The 20,795-nt window shown below is 42.3% G+C and overlaps 1 protein-coding gene across 2 annotated transcripts in view; it reads left to right on the forward strand.

Annotated features, from left to right (window-relative positions):
* The window catches only part of hdlbpa (high density lipoprotein binding protein a), a 52,196-nt gene extending 36,900 nt beyond the window's left edge, over positions 1 to 15,296 (forward strand). Inside the window, exons 20-28 of one of the 2 annotated variants that reach the window (XM_073040588.1) lie at positions 167 to 305; positions 1,916 to 2,055; positions 3,667 to 3,771; positions 4,383 to 4,517; positions 5,923 to 6,066; positions 8,642 to 8,821; positions 9,495 to 9,611; positions 10,843 to 10,971; positions 12,300 to 15,296. In XM_073040588.1, the coding sequence (XP_072896689.1) occupies positions 167 to 305; positions 1,916 to 2,055; positions 3,667 to 3,771; positions 4,383 to 4,517; positions 5,923 to 6,066; positions 8,642 to 8,821; positions 9,495 to 9,611; positions 10,843 to 10,971; positions 12,300 to 12,389 (1,179 nt within the window). In that variant the 3' untranslated portion in view covers positions 12,390 to 15,296. The remainder of the gene's footprint in view (positions 1 to 166; positions 306 to 1,915; positions 2,056 to 3,666; positions 3,772 to 4,382; positions 4,518 to 5,922; positions 6,067 to 8,641; positions 8,822 to 9,494; positions 9,612 to 10,842; positions 10,972 to 12,299) is intronic. The other variant, XM_073040589.1, reaches the window with a different exon arrangement.
* Positions 15,297 to 20,795: the final 5,499 nt, after the last annotated feature.

The raw sequence follows: 20,795 nt of genomic DNA on the forward strand, positions 1-20,795 counted from the left end.
AGTGGCTCCCATCACCCTCTGGTTCACCAGCCTTTCAGATGTTATCCATCTCACCTTTTCCAGAGATTCACCTGCCTCCAACACCTCCCCTTAGGGTTTTTATTTGTGTTGACATTTTTTTAAAGAATGTATTTTCTCCGGGTGACTTGTACTTGTTTTAATGTAGGAAGCTCAGGTAACCATTGAGTGCGTAATTCCTCAGAAGTTCCACCGGGTGGTGATGGGTGCCAAAGGGTTGAAGGTGCAGCAGATTACCAAGGACCACAATGTGCAGATTAAATTCCCCGAACGTGAGGAGACCCCAGGTATGTTGTGGGCAATAATAATTAACAGAACCACATTTAACCTTAACAAGCATCCTGCCACAAATCTGACTCTGGCACACTTTGAACTATGATGAGAGACATGCAGGTATGTTGTTCCAATTCATATACCAACACACTTTGATTTCACTCTTGTTGATGCCTCACAGTATTATAACTTCCCAGTGAGATTAAAGTGCCGTGGTGAAATGAGACCTTGTTGAGTTTAAAGGAAGGCGAACAGTTGGAGTTGCTGTATAGGTGGATGACAGATTATTAGAGTTTTCCTGGTAATTGAAGATTTCTAGCTTTAAAAGTGAATAACAAATCCCATTCAGTCCAACTTGTCTGACTTGTGGATGAATAAGCTGCCCAAATTGTAAACTGAAAGTCTGTGTGTAAGTACGTTCATTCCTATGAACAGCAGAACTAGTTCCGGTCTCTCGCTTTTTGTAATTGCTCTTTTATCTTTTGCCTTTCATTTCAGTACTTTGGGGGTACAGTTACTATGTCAAGTGTCTTTTGTGTATTTCCAACATGGACAAAGTCATCTTGGGGAGGTCTTTTTTTTTAAAAAAAAATAGAACCCGTTTGTAACTTGGGATGCCCTATATTTTGTACACCCCTTAGCTAGTATGCTTGGTGTTTGTATAGTGGAGAAGAAATATTGGTGCCAAGATTGGACATTCTTACAAAATAGCACAAAAATAAGTCCTTGAAGACCAAGACAAGCTAATATTTTCACACATAAATGCCCCATAATGAGTAAATTAGTTTTGTCACAACCTGCTCAGTGACATGCCCTTGATGTCCAGCTCTCATGTTCTGCACATTGTATGGCTTTTGACACATTAGTATTAACAGTTGGCTCATGCATTTCCTCTACAGATGGGAAGTTTAATACAAATCTGCAGAGCTTTGTAACCATTGGGTTCTATTTAACAAATTGTTTCAGACCTTGTTTTCCAAAATTGGACATGTGAAGGTATGTTGAGGGCTAGTTGTCCATAATGCATGTATTATTTTGGAGGACCCTTGGTAGTACTGAGCTTTTTTCATCTTGGATCTGTAATTTTTAAAACACAAGTGAGGTGGGGTAACAATCCTCAAGTTCTGCTTGCAGTGAAATGCAGTTCTTAGGAGTAGATCTTGGAAGGTGGGTACTACTTGTTATAACTTTGTGGCTGTCATATTGCTAAAGAGCATTCAGTTCACTTTTGTTTACCACTACTCCTACATTTCCTCCTCCTTTCCATTCACTGAAATCTATTCATGTAAAACAAAGTCATCTTCACCTATCGACAGCATGCTTGTTCCTGGTACTTTAAAAATTGAAGTGTTTATACTATCTTCTGTAACCTTGCCCACTCTTTCTCCAAGTTCAACCCATCTGGGATCTTGTGATCCTCCAGATAATGGTCTTTGTGCTTCCTCTTCTCACTTCTATCGTGACAGTAACCAATGAAATACTTTGCATTGAAACCCTTCAAGTTGCCTCAAAGCCAAAACTTTGGCCAACTGTCCAAGTGGCTCTGTTTAAACACCTACCTAATCATCTTCCCAAGGTAGCTCACATGTCTTTGACAGACATTCTTCTTTCTCCTTTCTCACAGTAGCTGAGCAGCAAGTTCATGAGAATGGAGAGACTGATGGTGAAGTTAAAGAGCTTACTCCCTCCGTGCCCCGGAAAAACGACATCATTCTAATTTCTGGGCGGAAGGAACGGTGTGAGGCAGCCAGAGATGCTTTGCTGGTAAGTTGGGAAGGAAAGTGGGGGGATGTGATGTGAGCTACAATGATAGCATTAAACCATAAGAAAACATCAGGTCTTCTGTGAAAGAGGGATCAGAATTGGTGGTTGAAGGACCCAATTCACAGATTTAACAAGCTGTGCAGCACAAACAGAGATCTTTGGCCCACTCTGAATTTGTGCTAACCACCAAGCATCCATTTGCACCAATTCCACTTTTCTTCTCTCAATGACCCCATCAATATGGGTGAATGAGCCTGTTCATACAGTACAGAATATAAATGATCCTTCAGCCTGTGCTGATGGTCAGTCATCCACACTACGCCAGATAAATCTGTAACCGAAGCTTTTTCTCTTCGTTTTTACCCTCCGTCCACACAAAACGGCGTTTTCGTCCCCCAAAACCGGAGCTTTTCAGAAACGCTTTCCAGGGTGGGTATTTTTGAAAACGCTGTCAGATGGCAGTGCGCCATTTCATTGTTTTCTTGAACACAACCTAACAATTTCAGAACAGATGGCAACAAGACTGAAGCCGGAAGAGTTGGAAATGTACTCACCAAATACTTTGACCCATAACTTACTGAATAAATAAGTATACTCACTTTGCCCTGTTTTCTGTCCTTGCTTGTATGAAGGTGGTTTACCTATTTATGCAAGTACTTCTCTGACAATAGATGTGTAACAGCCTAATTTGTATGGAACATTGTATGGAAATGCAAGATACTACTGATGCAGACATGTTTTACACATTTAACAAGGTGCTTTATTAGTGGAACAGAGTTGGTCAGTTTTTAAATGTTCGTCGTCAGTCAGGTCATACAGTCCGTGAACTCCCCGTCGGTTGCCTCCATACGCTTCAGTATTTGTTTTCTACTTTTAAATCTTCCTGCGCGAGAGCCAACAGCTGTCCGTCGTTTAAGTTTTTCTAGTCTGTAACTGAACAAACACGCACCGTCTTTCACAGAGAGATTCAACACCAAGCATGTTGCTTGTTTTTGGTAGATGTGTCCTGCGCATGCACATTTGGAGGCGATTTAATGAAATCTCCATTTCAATGTGGATGGAGATATTTTTTAAAACGCATAGTGTGGACACTTATCATTTTTACGCGAAACTGGCGTTTTCAAAATTATCCGGTCTAGTGTGGATGTAACCTCAGACTCCTACTTTAATCTTTTATACCCCCCCCCCAATATTCTTATCAACAGTTTCTACCACTTACCTACCCAATAGGGGCAGATTAACAGCCAATTAACCTACCAACCTGCATGCTTGCAGGATGTGGGAGGAGAGCAGATCACCTTGAAGGAAATCAGTCACAAGGAAAAGGGAAAATGTGCAAACTCGTAAAGATCTGAGATGAGGATTGAACGTGTTGAAGCTGTGAGCCAGTGCTATTGTTCTGCCCAGTCCTCTTTGATCCAAATTGGTTTTAGCTTGAAGCAAAGTTGAAGTGCCTTTGAAACCAGAGGTGATCCACTTGTAGAATCAGGTGTATTTTTGGGAAAGTTATGTGTTTTAGAAACAGTTAGTGAATGTGCATTTTTCTGTTGACACCAATAGCAATTTCTAGCTGTAGACTTCAGGCTTGAGGCTCTCCTTTGATTATTTTAGGCACTGGTTCCTGTCACTATTGAAGTAGAGGTGCCCTTTGATTTGCATCGTTACATCATTGGTCAAAAGGGAAGTGGCATACGCAAGATGATGGAGGAGTATGAGGTAAGAATGTGAAGTTTCATATCCAGTTTTGGTCTCCTCTGATCCCTGTTAGTCTGAAAGTATTACCATTTACTACTTGCAGAGTAATTACTAATAAAGCTGCCCCACCCTACATTTGTTCTCCCTCATGAGTGCTCTGCCAGCCACTTGTTTCCATACTGCTTGCTGTGGTAGTTCAAAACATCCCATTTTCTCTAGTTACTCCCTTCCAAACCAATGCCTCTCTGCAGTAGTTTGCACAAGTTGTAGAGATACATGTTCAGTAGGCTGTAAGGCCTGTGTCTGCCATCTTCATTAATACATTTTTTTTTTAAAAAAAGTATTTTTTCCACATTCTCGTCACCTTTGATTTCACCACCTACATACAAAGGGCCAATTGTTAACTTATTTTGAAATGGTTCAAGAAGATCTGGTCGTCATTGGTATTAATGACTGCTATTATCTCGTATTTTTATGTTGACAGTGGTAGCTCCTCCCCAAGGTCAGTCAATCTTTGTTTAGAATGAACTGATAGCACCTCCATTGCACTAAACGAAATGCCCCCTCCATTTTTAAGTTCAGTGAGCAGACTTTTTTGGTTAAATTTGTCAACTTTTTTTCTTTAAATTCAGGTGAACATTGCTGTTCCTCCTCCTGAGGACCAGTCTGATATAATTAAAATCACTGGGCTGGCTTCTCACTTGGAACGAGCTCGAGAGGGGCTAAATGACCGTGTGAAGGAGCTACAGATGGAGCAGGAGGACCGGGTAAGCTGGTTTGAATGCCAGACAATTGATCCACTTCAGGATGTCTGAATTAGAGATCGTCCAGGGTAAACTAGCATTATCTAAAGTTGCCATTGTCCAGCCTAAACCAGTGCCCTTCATGTAATCCAGATAACCTGGCATGGTTTGTTATAGATTACAATGGTGGGGTGAATTGCGCACAACTTCAATAGGATCTTGATTATCCTGAGATTTCACTGAAACAGTAGGTTTGTAAAACTAACGTGAGCAGTATTTTGGAGATGACCTGAGAATTTTGTGGCTGTGAATTGTACTTGGCTGGGGCAGGAACTATTAAGATTCAGTTTATCTTTGATACTGGGGTTGAAGTAGTTCAAGCAGAACTTATTCAGGGCATTGAAAGTTGATGTACACTTTTAAGTTCAAAGTTTAATTATCATTCAACCATACATGAATATAACCAAACGAAACAGCATTCCTCTGGGACCAGGTGCAACATACATTACCAACAGCACACAGTACAACTAGCACATGGTTACTATTTCAAAAAAATATACAGTTATAAAGGAAAAAAGATAAAATAATATAGCCCAAGTCCCTGAGTGTCATGACTATAGTCCTGGTCCAGCTTGTTCTTCCACTGAGTGAACACCAGAGGGCAGCACGAACAGGACAGGCTAACCCCCAACCCAGTACGGATTCCAGCATGCTCCAGGGGCTCTTCCACATCAGCTCAGTGTCTCCTCTCCTGGGTGGCTCCAACAGCTGAGACCGCAGCTTCAGCCTGGTCCTTCCTGCAGTTGAGGCAATGCAGCTCCCTCCCAGTTGAACCGGACTTGCAATATACTGCAGTGTCCAACAGGGTCTTGCAATCCCAACAAAAACATCCAAGACAATCACTCACACCAACATGGCATAATAGTACACAGGAAGTCCACAAAGTTCAGCTCCATCACCACTGAGCAGCTCGCTGATGGGATAGTCCTGCACTCCATGATGTTCTTGGTATCTAGCAGTGACTTGTTTATATTTTTTAAAAAGGCATATAAGATGAACAAATACACCTTTGGGTCCAGAGTGACCGTTGCGTCCAAGTGCGTGGCATCTTAATAAAACTAACTTTGTGGTGTAGTTACTCCAGGCCCTATTATTTTTAAATGGATAGTTTGCCTGTATGGGTATCATTAGGCTTGTTCCTAGTAAATTGAGGAAAATTACTACCTCCTGATCGGAAGTGTGCACACTTCCTCAAACAGTTGGCTGCTCTTTGAAATAGCAGTTGTAGATGCTGGTCCTGGATTGAAGTTGGCTTGTGGAGATGGAGCTGTGCTGGTTCTGTGGGCGTCCAGTGTCACTGTGTAGGATTGTCTACCTAAGTTGTAAGTTTGCCTGACTTGTTCTCCTTTCTCTCTTGCCACCCTCAAAGGCTCTGAGGAGTTTCAAGTTGACAATCTCTGTGGACCCACGCTATCACCCAAAGATTATCGGAAGGAAGGGTGCAGTTATTACCCAGATTCGCATTGATCATGATGTGAATGTGCAGTTCCCTGACAAGAATGATGAAAATCAGGTACAGGGTCTTCCTGATCCTAAATTAGTACCTTCAAGTCAATACGTGTATTTTAGGCAGGGAGGTTTTTGGATTGGTAAGATATGGGGGAGGGGGGGTTAGGGGGTTAAAGGTCAAAGGTAGGAGAATGGGATCCGCTATGTTTGAATGGCGAAGTAGAGCTGGTGTGCAGAACATCGTGGTCTTTTACCTTGAGGTAAGTGTTGCCACTCGGATGATGGGTGACATTTTCCTGGACTGGAGGCCAACTGTGTGCATTTGAAGAAGTTGGGTCAGTAAATGAAGAAAGAAATGGAAGCATACACCCAAGGTTGGAGATTTGTGTACCATGTATATGGGGTTGATGTGTTGTTTTGAACCTACATACTAATTTTTTCTTTGATATTAATGTGGGGCAGAGTGTGATGGCCCATTTCTGCCTGTTTTAGTGCAAAAATGCAATGCTGGAAATGCCTTAGCTTTTGGTAGTCTGGTAGTCACAAGGTGTGTTTGACCTAAATGTTAACTTTCTCTTCCCACAGTTGCTTTTAACCTGCTTAGTATTTCCAGTATTTTCCGCTTCTTGTTTTTGCTAGCACATGTAGTTTCGCTTCTTTAGGTATGTGAATAGCAAAAAAATAGTTAAGACCAAAATTGGACCATTGAAGACAGAAATGGGTGAATTTATTATGGGGAACAAGGAAATGGCAGATGAGTTGAACAAGTACTTTGGATCTGTCTTCACTAGGGAAGACACAAACAATCTCCCAGATGTAATAGTGGTCAAAGGAACTAGGGTGAAGGATGAACTGAAGGAAATTTATATTAGGCAAGAAACGGTGTTGGATAGACTGTTGAGTCTGAAGGCTGATAAGTCCCTGGGACCTGATGGTCTGCATCACAGGGTACTTAAAGAGGTGGCTCTAGAAATCATGGAGGCATTGGTAATCATTTTCCAATGTTCTGTAGATTCAGGAACAGTTCCTGCTGACTGGAGGGTGGCTAATGTTGTTCCACTTTTCAAGAAAGGAGGGAGGGAGAAAACAGGGAATTATAGACCGGTTAGCCTGACGTCAGTGGTGGGAAAGATGCTGGAGTCAATTATAAAAGATGAAATTATGACACATTTGGATAGCAGTAGAAGGATCAGTCCGAGTCAGCATGGATTTATGAAGGGAAAATCATGCTTGACTAATCTTCTGGAGTTTTTTGAGGATGTAACTATGAAAATGGACAAGGGAGAGCCAGTGGATGTAGTGTACCTGGACTTCCTGAAAGCTTTTGATAAAGTCCCACATAGGAGATTAGTGGGCAAAATTAGGGCACATGGTATTGGGGGCAGAGTACTGACATGGATTGAAAATTGGCTGGCTGACAGGAAACAAAGAGTAGTGATTAACGGGTCCCTTTAGGAATGGCAGGCTGTGACCAGTGGGGTACCGCAAGGTTTGGTGCTGGGACCACAGCTATTTACAATGTACATTAATGATTTAGATGAAGGGATTAAAAGTAACATTAGCAAATTTGCTGATGACACAAAGCTGGGTGGCAGTGTGAAATGTCAGGAGGATGTTATGAGAATGCAGGGTGACTTGGACAGGCTAGGTGAGTGAGCAAATGTATGGCAGATGCAGTTTAATGTGGATAAATGTGAGGTTATCCACTTTGGTGGCAAGAACAGGAAGGCAGATTACTATCTAAATGGAGTCAAGTTAGGAAAAGGGGAAGTACAACGAGATCTAGGTGTTCTAGTACATCAGTCAATGAAAGCAAGCATGCAGGTACAGCAGGCAGTGAAGAAAGCTAATGGCATGCTGGCCTTTATAACAAGAGGAATTGAGTATAGGAGTAAAGAGGTCCTGCAGCTGTACAGGGCCCTGGTGAGACCCCACCTGGAGTATTGTGTGCAGTTTTGGTCTCCAATTTTGAGGAAGGACTTTCTTGCTATTGAGGGAGTGCAGCATAGGTTCACAAGGTTAATTCCCGGAATGGCGGGACTGTCATATGTTGAAAGATTGGAGCGACTGGGCTTGTATACACTGGAATTTAGAAGGATGAGAGGGGATCTGATTGAAACATATAAGATTATTAAGGGATTGGACACACTGGAGGCAGGAAGCATGTTCCCGCTGATGGGTGAGTCCAGAACTAGAGGCCACAGTTTAAGAATAAGGGGTAGGCCAATTAGAACAGAGATGCGGAAAAACTTTTTCACCCAGGGAGTGGTGGTTATGTGGAATGCTCTGCCCCAGAAGGCTGTGGAGGCCAAGTCTCTGGATGCATTCAAGAGAGAGTTAGATAGAGCTCTTATAGATAGCGGGGTCAAGGGATATGGGGAGAGGGCAGGAACGGGGTACTGATTGTGTAAGATCAGCCATGATCACAGTGAATTGCGGTGCTGGCTAGAAGGGCCGAATGGCCTACTCCTGCACCTATTGTCTATTCTCTTGCTGAGGTTGGGTACTACAGCTCTCTGAAGGTACCCTCTGTCAGAAACCTTTGTGGTGACAGTGTTAGCCAAGGCAACCTGCTTTGCGGCAATGCACAAACAAAGCCAGTCTATTCCATCTAACCTGGGTCCATTCCTCTGCTTCAGGATCAGATAACGATCACTGGCTACGAGAAAAACGCAGCAGCTGCAAAGGAAGCCATCATGAAAATAGTTTGTGAGCTGGAGGAAATGATTTCTGAGGATATTACTCTCAACCACAAAGTTCACGCTCGTATTATTGGTGCTCGTGGGAAAGCCATCCGCAAGATCATGGAGGACTACAAGGTGAGATGCTCTTTTTGTGTCCAACATCCGATGCTTTTGTGCCAGAGTAAAGGGCAGTAGTGAGGGGGTGCCTGAGAGATCAAGAATGAAAGCACAGGGGAACGCCAAGCAGAACCTGCTTTGAACCAGGTATTGTGAGAAAATAAAATAGGTTCTAGAATAGCGGGTAAGAAACTAGTATTGATTATTTTCTACCAGTACATTACAACACAAATTTTCATTTAAAATTATTGAGCTCATGTACCAAAAGAAACTAGTTGCCTTTTAAATATTGAGTACCTCTAGGTTTAGCTGAAAATTAATTTCCAAGTTACCCAGACCTGGTCTGGTCATGTTAACAATTGATGATCTAGCTTGGTGTTACTCTGAGATCACAGGCACCCAGTTGAAGACCCCTGGGAAGGTGGGTATTCTTGTACAATGCAGTAATAGAATAATGGGATAGTTGGGGAAGAGGGGTATTGAATGAAGATCAGGAAATTTACAAATTGGATGGAGGTTATATGGGCCCTTGAGGGAAATAGACCATTGGGAAACTGGCAGCAGAATCTCTATCTGCTTAAAACTTGGTTTCATTCTGTACGAATGCTCTTTGCCCTTTAAACTTCACTTGCAGCTTCACCAGGATTGTTCCTGCTTGAACTTTGTAAGTAAATGTCATGTACTTCTGCAGGTTGACATCCGTTTCCCTCAGTCTGGGGCAGAGGACCTGGACCGTGTCACTGTGACTGGTCTTCCTGAGAACGTGGATGAGGCTATTGACCATCTCTTAAATCTGGAGGAGGAATATGTAAGAGCACTTGTCAGTCTATGAATACACACAGTACCCTCGTTTTTGTAAACAGTGGAGGTTTTAATTACTCTTCTAAGGTATAGAAGCCAGACTTAGTGCCTAGATCCTAGAACAAGTCTTTAACTGTTTTGCGTCCCAAGCTTGAAGGAAATTCCAAATATTCAAAATTTAGACCAAAACAGTTAAAGGCTTGTTTAAAAAGCCGTGAGAATGTTTAGATCATACTTGGAATATTGTGTTCAATTCATAATGAGAAGAATGTGGACACTTTAGAGAGGTTTACCAGGATGCTGCCTGGATTAGAGAGTGCATCCTATGAGGATAGGTTGGGCAAGCTGAGGGTTTTTTCTTTGGAGTGAAGGAGGATGAGAGGTGACTTAAAAGAGGTGTATAAGGTGGTAAGAGGCTTGGATTGAGTGGGTATTCAGACTTTTCCCCAGGGTGGAAATGGTTAATTTGAGGAGACATGATTTTAAGATGTCAGAGGTAAGTTTTTGTACACAAACTGGTGGGTGAGTGGAACATCCTGCCAGGGGTAGTGGTAGAGGAAGATGAATTCGGAACATTTATGGATGATGGAGAAAAGGAAGGGTTGTAGGAGGGAAGGGTTAAATTGATCTTGAATAGGTTAAAAGGTCAGCATCACATTATGGGCTGAAGGGCCTATACTGTGCTGTAATATTATGTTGTATAATGATTCCCTCCATTTAGACCCTTCTTGACTGAGCACTTAATAACATCATTCAGTGTCAAATTTTGCTTGTATCTGCTTGTATGAAATGTTTCTATGGGACATTTTTGCCGTATTAAAATAACTTTGTAATCCAATAGCTCAAGGATAAGTGGACTGGTTATGAATTATATAGATTGCCTGCTAAATTGAGGTCTGTGTCAATGGGATAAGGCAAGTGGAAAGCAGTCTTGCTGCAGCCCCGAGCCATGCTAAGTGGATTAAGTTGTTAAGTTCTAGTATTATTTGTAAGGCTGCTTTTTAAAAATTTTTTAACCAATGTCAGTTAGTCAGCAGTTGCTGTCTGATTGAAGGGATTTGCCATTCAGATGTTCACTTGCTGTGTTCTTAAAGGGAAACAGAAAATATTGTAAACACTAGGTAGGTCAAGCTAAAAGGGAAGCAGGATTAACCATTAAATATTTCCAGCACTTTCTTTCATTTCTTGTGTGTTTCTGGCATCTGCAGGTTTTGACTTCTGAAATGTTCTCTCCGCAGATGTCAGATGTCGTTGAGAATGAGGCATTGCAGGCTTATATGAAGCCAGCATCTCGCGTGGATGAACCAAAGACCTCCTCTAGGGGCTTTGTGGTCAGAGATGCCCCATGGACTAGCAGCACGGAAAAGGTAAAGAACGTTGGCAGCTCTTTTGTGATCTTGGTCCGGGTTGGTCCGTGTAGGAGGACGGCCTCATGGGGGAGCTTGAGGGGAGTGTAGCGTCAGCCTTGGTGCACACTCTCTGATGGCACGTCATTCTGTGGTTGACCTCTAACCTGAGAGTGCTGCCTTGAAAGAATCATTTTGCCCCTCAAACCTGTCCGTCCTTTCAATGTGATCAATACTGAACTGACCTAGTCCTTCACTCTTCTGCTGCTTCTCTGTGGTCCTTTTTCTAAAGTACCTGCTTCAAAGTAATCTAGGCTCCACAATCCTTCTGGGATAGATGAATGTCGAGATTTGACACCCGCAGAAAAAATTTCAATAACTTTCTAGGGGGTGCTTTCTATAATTTTTTTTTCTTTTGACTCTTCATTTGTGATACTCTTGTCTGCATGTTAGTTCAAGCACGACAAATCTGTTCACACAACAGAAAATTATTGGACTGTTAGTTTATAAGGGCTTTGTTTGAAGGTTCCACCTGGTAGGCTGCTCTGGAAAGTTAGATCGCATGGGATCCAGGGAGAGCTGGCTAATAGAATACACAATTAATTTGAGGCAGAAAGCAGAGGTAGTAGTTTGTTTCACGGGCTGGTGGCCTGTGTCTAGTGGTGTGTCTCAGGGTTTGATGTTGGGCTCATTCTTGCCATCTGTATCAACAATGCAGATAAGAATGTACAAGGCACGGTTAGTAAATTTGCAAATGGACTGTAAAGAAAGTTGCCACAAATTATGGGGGAGTCTTGGTTAGATAAGTAAGGGGTCGAAGAGGAGAAAGGATGGGGCATCTTGGTTAGCTTGGGCTGAAGGGCCTGTTTCTTTGCTGTACAACTCTGACATGAAGTACATCCTGTTTGTGCCCAAGTGCTAGCGTTCCTCCTCGGTTTCCTTCCTGTCCCAGACCTGCAGGAGGTTTTTGTGGCTCGCAGGCATCTCACTCCACCTGTCAATCCTGCACATTAGCACCCACCTTCTGGGAAGCCACATGTCACAGTAAGAAGCAGGAGCCAGGGTGAACACCTGTTCTGGAGCTGGGTTAACTGCAGTGCTCTGTGCTGTGCTTCCAATAAACTGACATCTTCTGTTCAGTTCCACAGCATGCAATGTGAGTCACCTCTCATCTTTATCTGAGCCAGGTTTTAAAGCAGGGCAGAAAATCTAAGCCTTTGAAATGAAAGGTTCAGTATGTCCTGTCCAAGGAGATGTCTGTACTCTGAACTCGTGTCATTAGCTTTGTTCGTGGAAATGTTGTTCAATTTTTTGAAAATTTACTATATCACTTGTATTCCCCTCTCTAGGCTCCAGATATGAGTAGCTCTGAAGATTTTCCAAGTTTTGGTGCTCCGGTTGCTCCAAAGACTTCACCATGGGGACCGAAAAGATTCTGAGTTGGGAGGAAGTTGTTTTCTCCCCCCTTCTTCCCAACTCCATACAGCTGGGCTACCAAGATGTGCTTCCTGTTTAATTCCAATTCAGCAGCCTAGCAAGTAATTAATATAGCCAAAACTACTTCCTGTGTCACACGTTTTCCAAAAAAAACACAAGTAGCATGATTAAAGGTCAGACCTGTGAGCCTCATTTATATTTGTGTAATGGTGGCTCATTTCCCCCCCCCCCCCACCCCCCCAACAGCATTCCACATGCCCTGACACGCACAACTGGATTGGAACTGCCTGGTGCTGACTTTCGATGTGGTTTCTCACACTCAGCAGCCTCAACTGCATCTCTGCACTCGGCATACGTCTCGCTCCCCACTTTATTTGAGTTGAATTGACATTTTGCAGGGATTTGAAGCAAAGGCTGGGTGGGTTGTAGTCTCCTTTCCCCTGCCTTTGCCTCCCTTGGAGTGCAGTCACTTTAATTCTTCACTGCCTGTGGCTTTGGAGCCTCAAGTCTGTTGTTACACCTGTGCTTGGGATGTGCCTGTAGTTCTAGCAATGTAGTACTCAGAAATAATGGTTAAAACCCAAAACCTGTATTGGCCTTCTCTATACCGATCTATCAGATATCCTAAAGCAACTTTTACAAGACCACTTTTAAAGTTCATGGTCTCTTTGTGGCTTCCTCTCATCCTTGGGAGAAGGCTGTTATCCACACTGTGATATTGCTTTGTCCAAAAATTTGATGGGTTGAATAAACTCATGAGCACAGTGTTAAATGGAACTTGAGGGTTAGAAGCAGATGAGTCCTGAAGGGGAATTTTAAAAAATGATCAGGAAAGAAAAAGCCAAATTAAATCACTTCAACTATCCCACTGCCAAAGACTCAGTTAACTTGCTGTTTGCAAATTGTTCAAAGCTGGAGTCATGATTGAACTAACATAAAGGGTGAATCCTCAGATATCTATTCTGGAGGGTTGGGTTCTCTCCCCAAGTTTGCTCCTTGTAATGTATATCTTCCTTGTATAAAAAAAAATTAGGTTCTGTGAAGTAAACACAACAAATTAGAATGAACATGTTTTTGCCTCCCTTGCTTGGCTTAGTATTTCTGTACGGTTTTCATGTATAGAAAAGACACAAAATTATTAGACTTCTGTGTTTGTGTGTAAATATTATACATATCTCGTATGTTGACTTTGGGCCAGTCAGCTTAATTGTTCCAAAGACCTTGGGGAGGGTAAATGTGCATTCTCACAGCAGAATAGACCAGGTCTGCCACTTGCATTTGGATACAACAATATCACAAAAGAGATACTGCATCTAAAGTTGAATTGGTTTCCTCGTGCAGGTGTGGATGGCCCAATTTGGTTAACAAAAACGGGGAATTTCCTCCCTCACTCCTTTCCGCAACACTACAGATTCAAAGCCAACACTGTCAAGTTGGTGGATCGCCTGCGCTGGAGTTTTGTTCATTGTAACTTGTGCAGTCTGGTTAACACTGGCTGGTCTGCCATGGAAAAGGGTTTACCAAACTGAATCACAGTTTGGTGGGGTATGCTGTTAGGGAGGGGAGAGAAAACCACAGGTTGTGCAATGGATATTTCATAGCTTAGGGGATTTGTCCATCAACATTAAAGATGGACTTGTTGACTGGGGTCCTTGTTCCATGAACAAGGGTGGGTATAGTTTTCATGTGAGGTCAGTTAAGAAACTGAACTTGCTGATATCTAAAATGAGGTTTAAGAAAACTTAAAACACTAAGGTATTGGAAATTAGGTCATCTGTATTTTTTAATATATTTCTCTCAATTATAATTGATTCCCAGCTCCCAGCATCTCGTTTCACTGTGACGGAGGCTTTTGCATCAGGACTTTCAGCCGGGAGAGTTGAACCGGTTTTGTTATTAGACTGTTTTCAGGCTACTGTTCACCATGTCACCCGCAAGAGAAATCCTGCCTTGGAGTTGCTCTTGTGATTAACTATTTGGTTCTGAATATTGCTTCCAAATCTGTAGATTTTTGAAAGTGTCCTCTTTTGGAGTTTGCTAATTTCCTGGTGGTTGTTTTAATTGAAAGTTTTCTAGTTTGTAAAACATTCCTGTCATAATGCTGGGAGAGGAAAATTCAGCCTCTGTTTTGCTGCGGCCCATTGTCTGATTCTGCCTGGAGGCAAGGCAGTAATTGGTATCACAGAAAGTAATGTATTAGTTTAGTGGCTCCTTTTGTATAGAAACTTGCTGCTCTTCCCCACCCTCCCTTTTGTCTTTTGTCAAGATCTCTTTACTGGCACATTGAACCTAAGGTGAGACTAACAGATTCCTTAGTTGTGCAAGTGCAAATCTTGTTAGATTTTAAATTTGTAGATCTGTTTTTTCATTTCTACTACCTAGGGTTAAAGGAAAGTTGTTTTCCTTTGAAACATGCTAATCTTCTCAGGGCTTCTGTGTAATTCCCTGGCACAGGCTGAGAACAATGGTAAAGGCTGCCCCTTTTCAAACATGGGATTTTAAATGCCAGGTTGTGTATTTGGTGCCATGTTCTCTGGAATACAACTCGGCCAGTACTGTCAGCCTGACAGCACAATGTGGATTTGGTGTACTTTCAAAGTCTATGTCCAAACATTTGCTGCTGTGTCTATTTTTGCTTTGTCCATTTGTTCAAACAATTGATGTTCCATTGCCCCAGTTCTTCCCCTCTATTGATCCCTGTCTTGTTGATATGAAGGATTTGAGAAACGGGCCTGTTTTCACTGCTCCCACTTGTTCAAGTCTTCCATGTTGATGCAATACAAAGAACAAGCAGTTTCCATGTAAGACCCATTGGCCTTAACTCTGAATGGAGATATGCAAATGTACAGGAGATATGGATGACACTGGAATTTTATAAATCCAAAATAAAAAAAATTGAATAACCAGTACTTTTGAAGTATTTTGTTTGTCTACGCTAAGGCTTCCTATAAGTGAAATGTGTTTTGAACTGTCATTCATCCAGTTGAGTTCTGCCTTGGCAATCGACCAATGTTTATCCACCAATGTCTTTTGAATAGGCCAGTTACTAAGCAAATATATGGCTAGAAGGGAGATAGACCATGTTGTAATCGGGATGCAAGGTTGATGCCAACACCAATGGTTCTGCAGGCCCTCCTGACTTCTACCCTTTGTAAATGATGAAAGGTCTTAGATCAGAAATTGCAACTTTTTCATTCAACGGATACCACCTGCCCTGAATTCTTCTGCATTTTCTGATTTTTTTTTTAATTTCAATTTTCAGTGACTATGGGTTTTGCCTTCAGCCCTCACCTGGTGTATTGTAGAGATTTGGCCTCCCTAAGTTTGAAAGGAGTGCAGGCAGATTGACTGGGCTCTCTCCAGAGCTAGCAAGTTTTGTCTTGTGAGGAGAGTGGGTTTGTGTTCCCTAGAGTTCGGGAATGGGAGATCTCATTGAAAGTAATAGGACTTGATGTGATTTTTGCTGGAATGTGGTTTTCTCTGACTTGAGTGTAGAATAGGGGTAGACAATTGGAACATAATGAATCTCTAGGAATTTATTATTCTGTTTATTAAATAGTGTAGGCCTCCGTTAGTCTCAATAGACCATGGATTTGCACCTTGGAAGGGCGCAAGCCTGACCGGCAGTTGCCCCAGCTGCAAGTCTCCCCTCTCCACGCCACCAATGTTGTCCAAGGGAAGGGCATTAGGACCCATACAGCTTGGCACCGGTGTCGTCGTAGAGCAATGTGTGGTTAAGTGCCTTGCTCAAGGACACACACACACAAGCCTCAGCCAAGGCTCGAACCAGCAACCTTCAGATAACTAGATGAATGCCTTAACCACTTGGCCATGTGCCAACACATTAAATATAAACAATAGATTTTAATACATCAAAAGATTGTGGGAAGGTGCTGTAAGATGGAGCTGAGACTAGTGATCAGCTGTGATGTGTTGGGATTGTGTTAGTGTGTTGATCATTGAAAACAAGGTGAGTAGTGAGAAGGGCCTGGGAAACAATATAGTTGAGCTGAGGTGCTGGGGTTGTGCTGTAACAGGTTTAGTACATGTCTGATACTGTCGTGGCCAGGGCTATTTCTCCAAGATAAAAGATAAAAAAACATGCACACAGCAAAATCTGGGGGTCTTTTTATGTTGAGGGAAAATGATAATCATATCTAGGTTTGCGCTCGAGCACAGTGGTTAGCACAATGCTTTTCAGCACAGGTGACCCAGGTTCAATTCCCACCGCTGCCTGTAAAGAGTTAGTACATTCTCCCTGTGGCCGTGTCGGTTTCCTCCCACAGCCCAAAGATATACAGGTTAGTAGGTTAATTGGTTATTGTGAATAGGCCAGGATTAAATTGGGGGTTGCTGGAAGGGTAGATTTCACACTGCATCTTTGTTCTGTCTGTCGGGTCTAGTTCTGCTGCAGATAGGTGACTGTTTTAGGAGCACCTGGGGTTGTTTAGTGGATGTGGGAGGAGAGGACCATGGGCTGTAGAAAATACAAAGGTACATTTAAGGCGTGCTCCTGTTGAGCACATTCACTGGCAGTATCTTGCAGTCAGATATTCATGGCACTTTAATTAGGCCTGGACAGCAATTGTAAATTTCTGCAGTTCATCACTGTTAGGACATGAAAACTTGCCTATGATGTCCAATCCTGATCATAGTTTTAAATATCTGTGGATGGATAGAACACTCTCACCTCTGCAGCAGGAAATTTAAACAGACCAAGCATTGACAGTCCAACAAGTTTGGACAGGTTTTCAAACAGAAGTCATTAGTTAAAATCATGGACTTCTATATCGCTTGAAAATGGCCTCTGTTTTATCCTACCAAGTCAGTGTCAACCACCAACCAACCAGGTAATTAATCCATTCTCATCAGCATCCTACCACTCACCAATGTTCACAGTGGCCATTAACCTACTAATTCACACACCTGTAGGAATCAGGAGGAAATGTAGAATATGGTTTCACAGAATATGCATAGAACATGGAATATTGCAGCACAGTAGTGTTTGGCTGGCAATGTCGTGCTGGCCTAACAATCTAACCTCTCCTACATAGCCCTCCATTTCTCTATCTTCCTTCCATGTACCCATCTAAGTTTGTTAAATGCCCCAATATAATCTACTTCTACCCACCCCCTCCTCTTCCCCCCCCCCCCCCCCCATCCTGGGCAGGACACTCGTCACTGTGTGTGTGTGTGGGGGGGGGGGGGGGTGGAATCCTAGCTCTGGCTTTGAATCCAAATTACTTTACAATTATGCCCCCTGGTTTTAGCCATTTTCTGCCCTGGGGAAGTCGGACTATCCACTTGACCAATGCTTCGTGTATACCTCTATCAAATCAACTATCATCTTCCTTGAAAGAGAAAACCCCTAGCTTCTTCATCTTATCCCCATAGGACATGTTCTCGAGTCCAGGCAGCATTCAGGTAAATCTCTGCCCTCTTTAAAGTGTCTACATTCTTCCTATAATGAAGTGCCCAGAATGGAGCACTGTTAGGTTTTCAGAGTACTACAGTGAAGAAATGGGCTCTTTAGCCCAAATATCCATGCTGACCTATTATTCTGCCAAGTCCTATGGACCTGCACCTGGACCATATTCCACCATATCCCTGCCAACTATGTACCTATCCAAATTTCTCTTAAATATTGAAATTGAACCGCATCTACCACTTCTCCTGGCAGCTTGTTCAACACTCACCACCCTCTGAGTGACGAAGTTTCCCCCGTATGTTCCTCTTAAACATTTCACCTTTCTCCCTTGACCCCAACTTTCTCCCAACGACTCCCCCAGCCTGTTAATTTGCAATCTAACCCTTGTGGTTTGACATACAGCTGTTTTTGCAGTGCTACACCCACTCAAGTCCTGGTTTCCACCTTGTCCTCTGTCTTCTTGGTTCCCTGGGACAAAAAAGAAAATTATTCCACTGCAGAACATTTAAAGAAAAGTTGAATGCAGTGTGTGTGTGTGTGCGTGGTGGGCATCAATAGAATAACATTCAATATCTTGGACAGTCTGCCACTGTGGCTCTACTGAAGTCCTAACTTTATTGGAATTTAATTGTAAATAAACACTTGAGATTTCTTGAATCATAATGAATAACATTTCATCTGTGCCTTTCAGTCATAGCACAAGAGTAACAGTTTTAGTTTTTGGTTAATGAAGGTTATAGCTCCTGGGCAATCCAGAGCCTGAACTATACCTGCTGATGAAATGTGGGCTGGTGCTACAGTTCCTACTCTGGCTCCATAAATCAGCAGCTCTTTACATGGATAGTTCATGAAATGAATAAATACATCCACTAATTAATAACTAAATAAGCGTTCTTTCCTTGTAACACAAAAGCTATTTATTACTAGCACCAGGTAGCAAAATCTGTTTACAGCTATGTTTTGCATCTGCATTCTATTACAATGAAAATCTATTGCTGAAAAACGTCAAAATTAGATCTTAAAGACAGAATTTTTCACAATTTTTGTATTATGCCTTAGGCTAAAGAACGTTGGTTGGTAAGAGGAATGTCATGATTTGTTCTGGGTTAGGTCATTCATGACTTTGCTTGTCTGTTATGCACACTTCACTCTGCCTGGGTGTTCCAGTTGTATGTAAGTCCATTTTACACTCCAGCTCTCCGTTACTGGTGTTGCAGGCTTCTACAGAACTGTGAAGTATCAGCTCATACCTCTGCAGATTGTAGCTTCCAAGAAAGATTTTCTGAAAATTGAGTTTGATCAAATGATGAGCAGTAGCTGGGCAAGTGGGGATGACAGGTATTCAATAGTTGACTTTCAGACCTCCACGATGGGACCTGTGGTGGCATTAGCTCCATTATTCAGATGACATGGGATTAGAAGGTGTAGAATCATTGTGGGTAGGGCTAAGAAACTTTAAGGGTGAGAAGAACCTGATGGGGGTCCACTAGGGGATCAGCTATTCTGGATTGGGTTTTGTGCAATGAACTGGAATTGATTTGAGAGCTTAAGTTAAAGGAACCCTTGGAGGCCAGTGATCATATGATAGAATTCACCCTGCAATTTGAGGAGAAGCTAACATCAGATCAATCAGTATTACAGTAGAGTAAAGGAACTACAGAGGCATGAAAGAAGAGCTAGCAAAAATTGATCAGAAGGGAACACCAGCAGGGATGAAGGCAGTGCAGCAATGGCTGGAATTTCTGGAAGCAATTCGGAAAGTGCAAGATAGTTACATCCCAAAGAAGTCGAAGTATTCTAAACAGTATTGCAACTCTGACTCATGAGAAGTCAAAGTTAACATAAAAGCAAAGTGGCATATTATAGAGCAAAAGTTAGTGGGAAGTTAGAGGATTTGGAAACTTTTAAAAACCAACAGAAGGCAACTTAGTTATAAAGAAGGAATACCAGGGTAAGTTGGCCAATAATATTAAAGGAGATACAAAAAGTTTCTTCAGATACATAAAGAGTAAAAGAGGTGACAGTAGATATCAGACTGCTGGAAAAATGCTGGAGAGGTAGGAATGGGGGACAAGGAAATGGTGGACAAACTGAATAAGTATTTTGCATCTGTGGAAGACTAGCAATCTGCTGGAAGTTCAAAAGTGTCAGGGGTATAAGTGTGTCAAGTTGCCATTACCAGGTAGAATGCATTTGGGAAACAAAGGTCTGAAGATAGATAAATCACCTGGATCAGATGGTCTATACACTAGGCTTCTGATGGAGGTGGCTGAAGAGATTGTGGAGGCATTCATAATGATCTTCTAAGAACCAGTGGATTCTGGCATGGTTCTGGAGAACTGCAAAGTTGCAAATGTCACTGCACTCTTTAAGAAAGGAGGTGAAAGAAAGGAAATTATAGTTGGTCTGACCCCAATGGTAGAGAAGATGTTGGAGTTGATTTGTCAAGGATGTGGTTTTGGGGTATTTGGAGGAACATGATAAAATAAAATAAGTCTGCCTAGTTTTCTCAAAGGAAAATCATGCCTGACAAAGCTGTTGGAATTTCTTGAAGAAATAACAAGCAGGATAGACAAAGAAGAATTGGTTGATGTGTAGCTGGACTTTCAGAATGCATTAGACAAGCTATGAACCCATAGTATTACAGGAAAACACTGGCATGGGTAGAGCATCAGCTGATTGGCAGGTGGCAAAGTGTTGGAATAAAGGGAGCCTTGTCGGATTGGCGGCAGGTGACTAGTGGTGTTCCACAGAGGTCTCTGTTGGGACCACTTCTTTTTACATTATACGTCAATGATTTAGATGATAGAATAGATGGTTTTGTGGCCAAATTGGTAGATGATATGAAGACAGGTGGAGGGGCAAGTTGTTCTGAGGAAGCAGAGAGAATTGGACAAATCAGGAGAATGAGTAAAGAAGTGGCAGATGGAATACAGTGTCGGGAAGTGTTTGGTCATGCACTTTGATAGAAGAAATAAAA

The sequence above is a fragment of the Hemitrygon akajei genome, chromosome 3 (genome assembly GCF_048418815.1).
Source record: "Hemitrygon akajei chromosome 3, sHemAka1.3, whole genome shotgun sequence".
Classification (NCBI taxonomy): Eukaryota; Metazoa; Chordata; class Chondrichthyes; order Myliobatiformes; family Dasyatidae; genus Hemitrygon; species Hemitrygon akajei.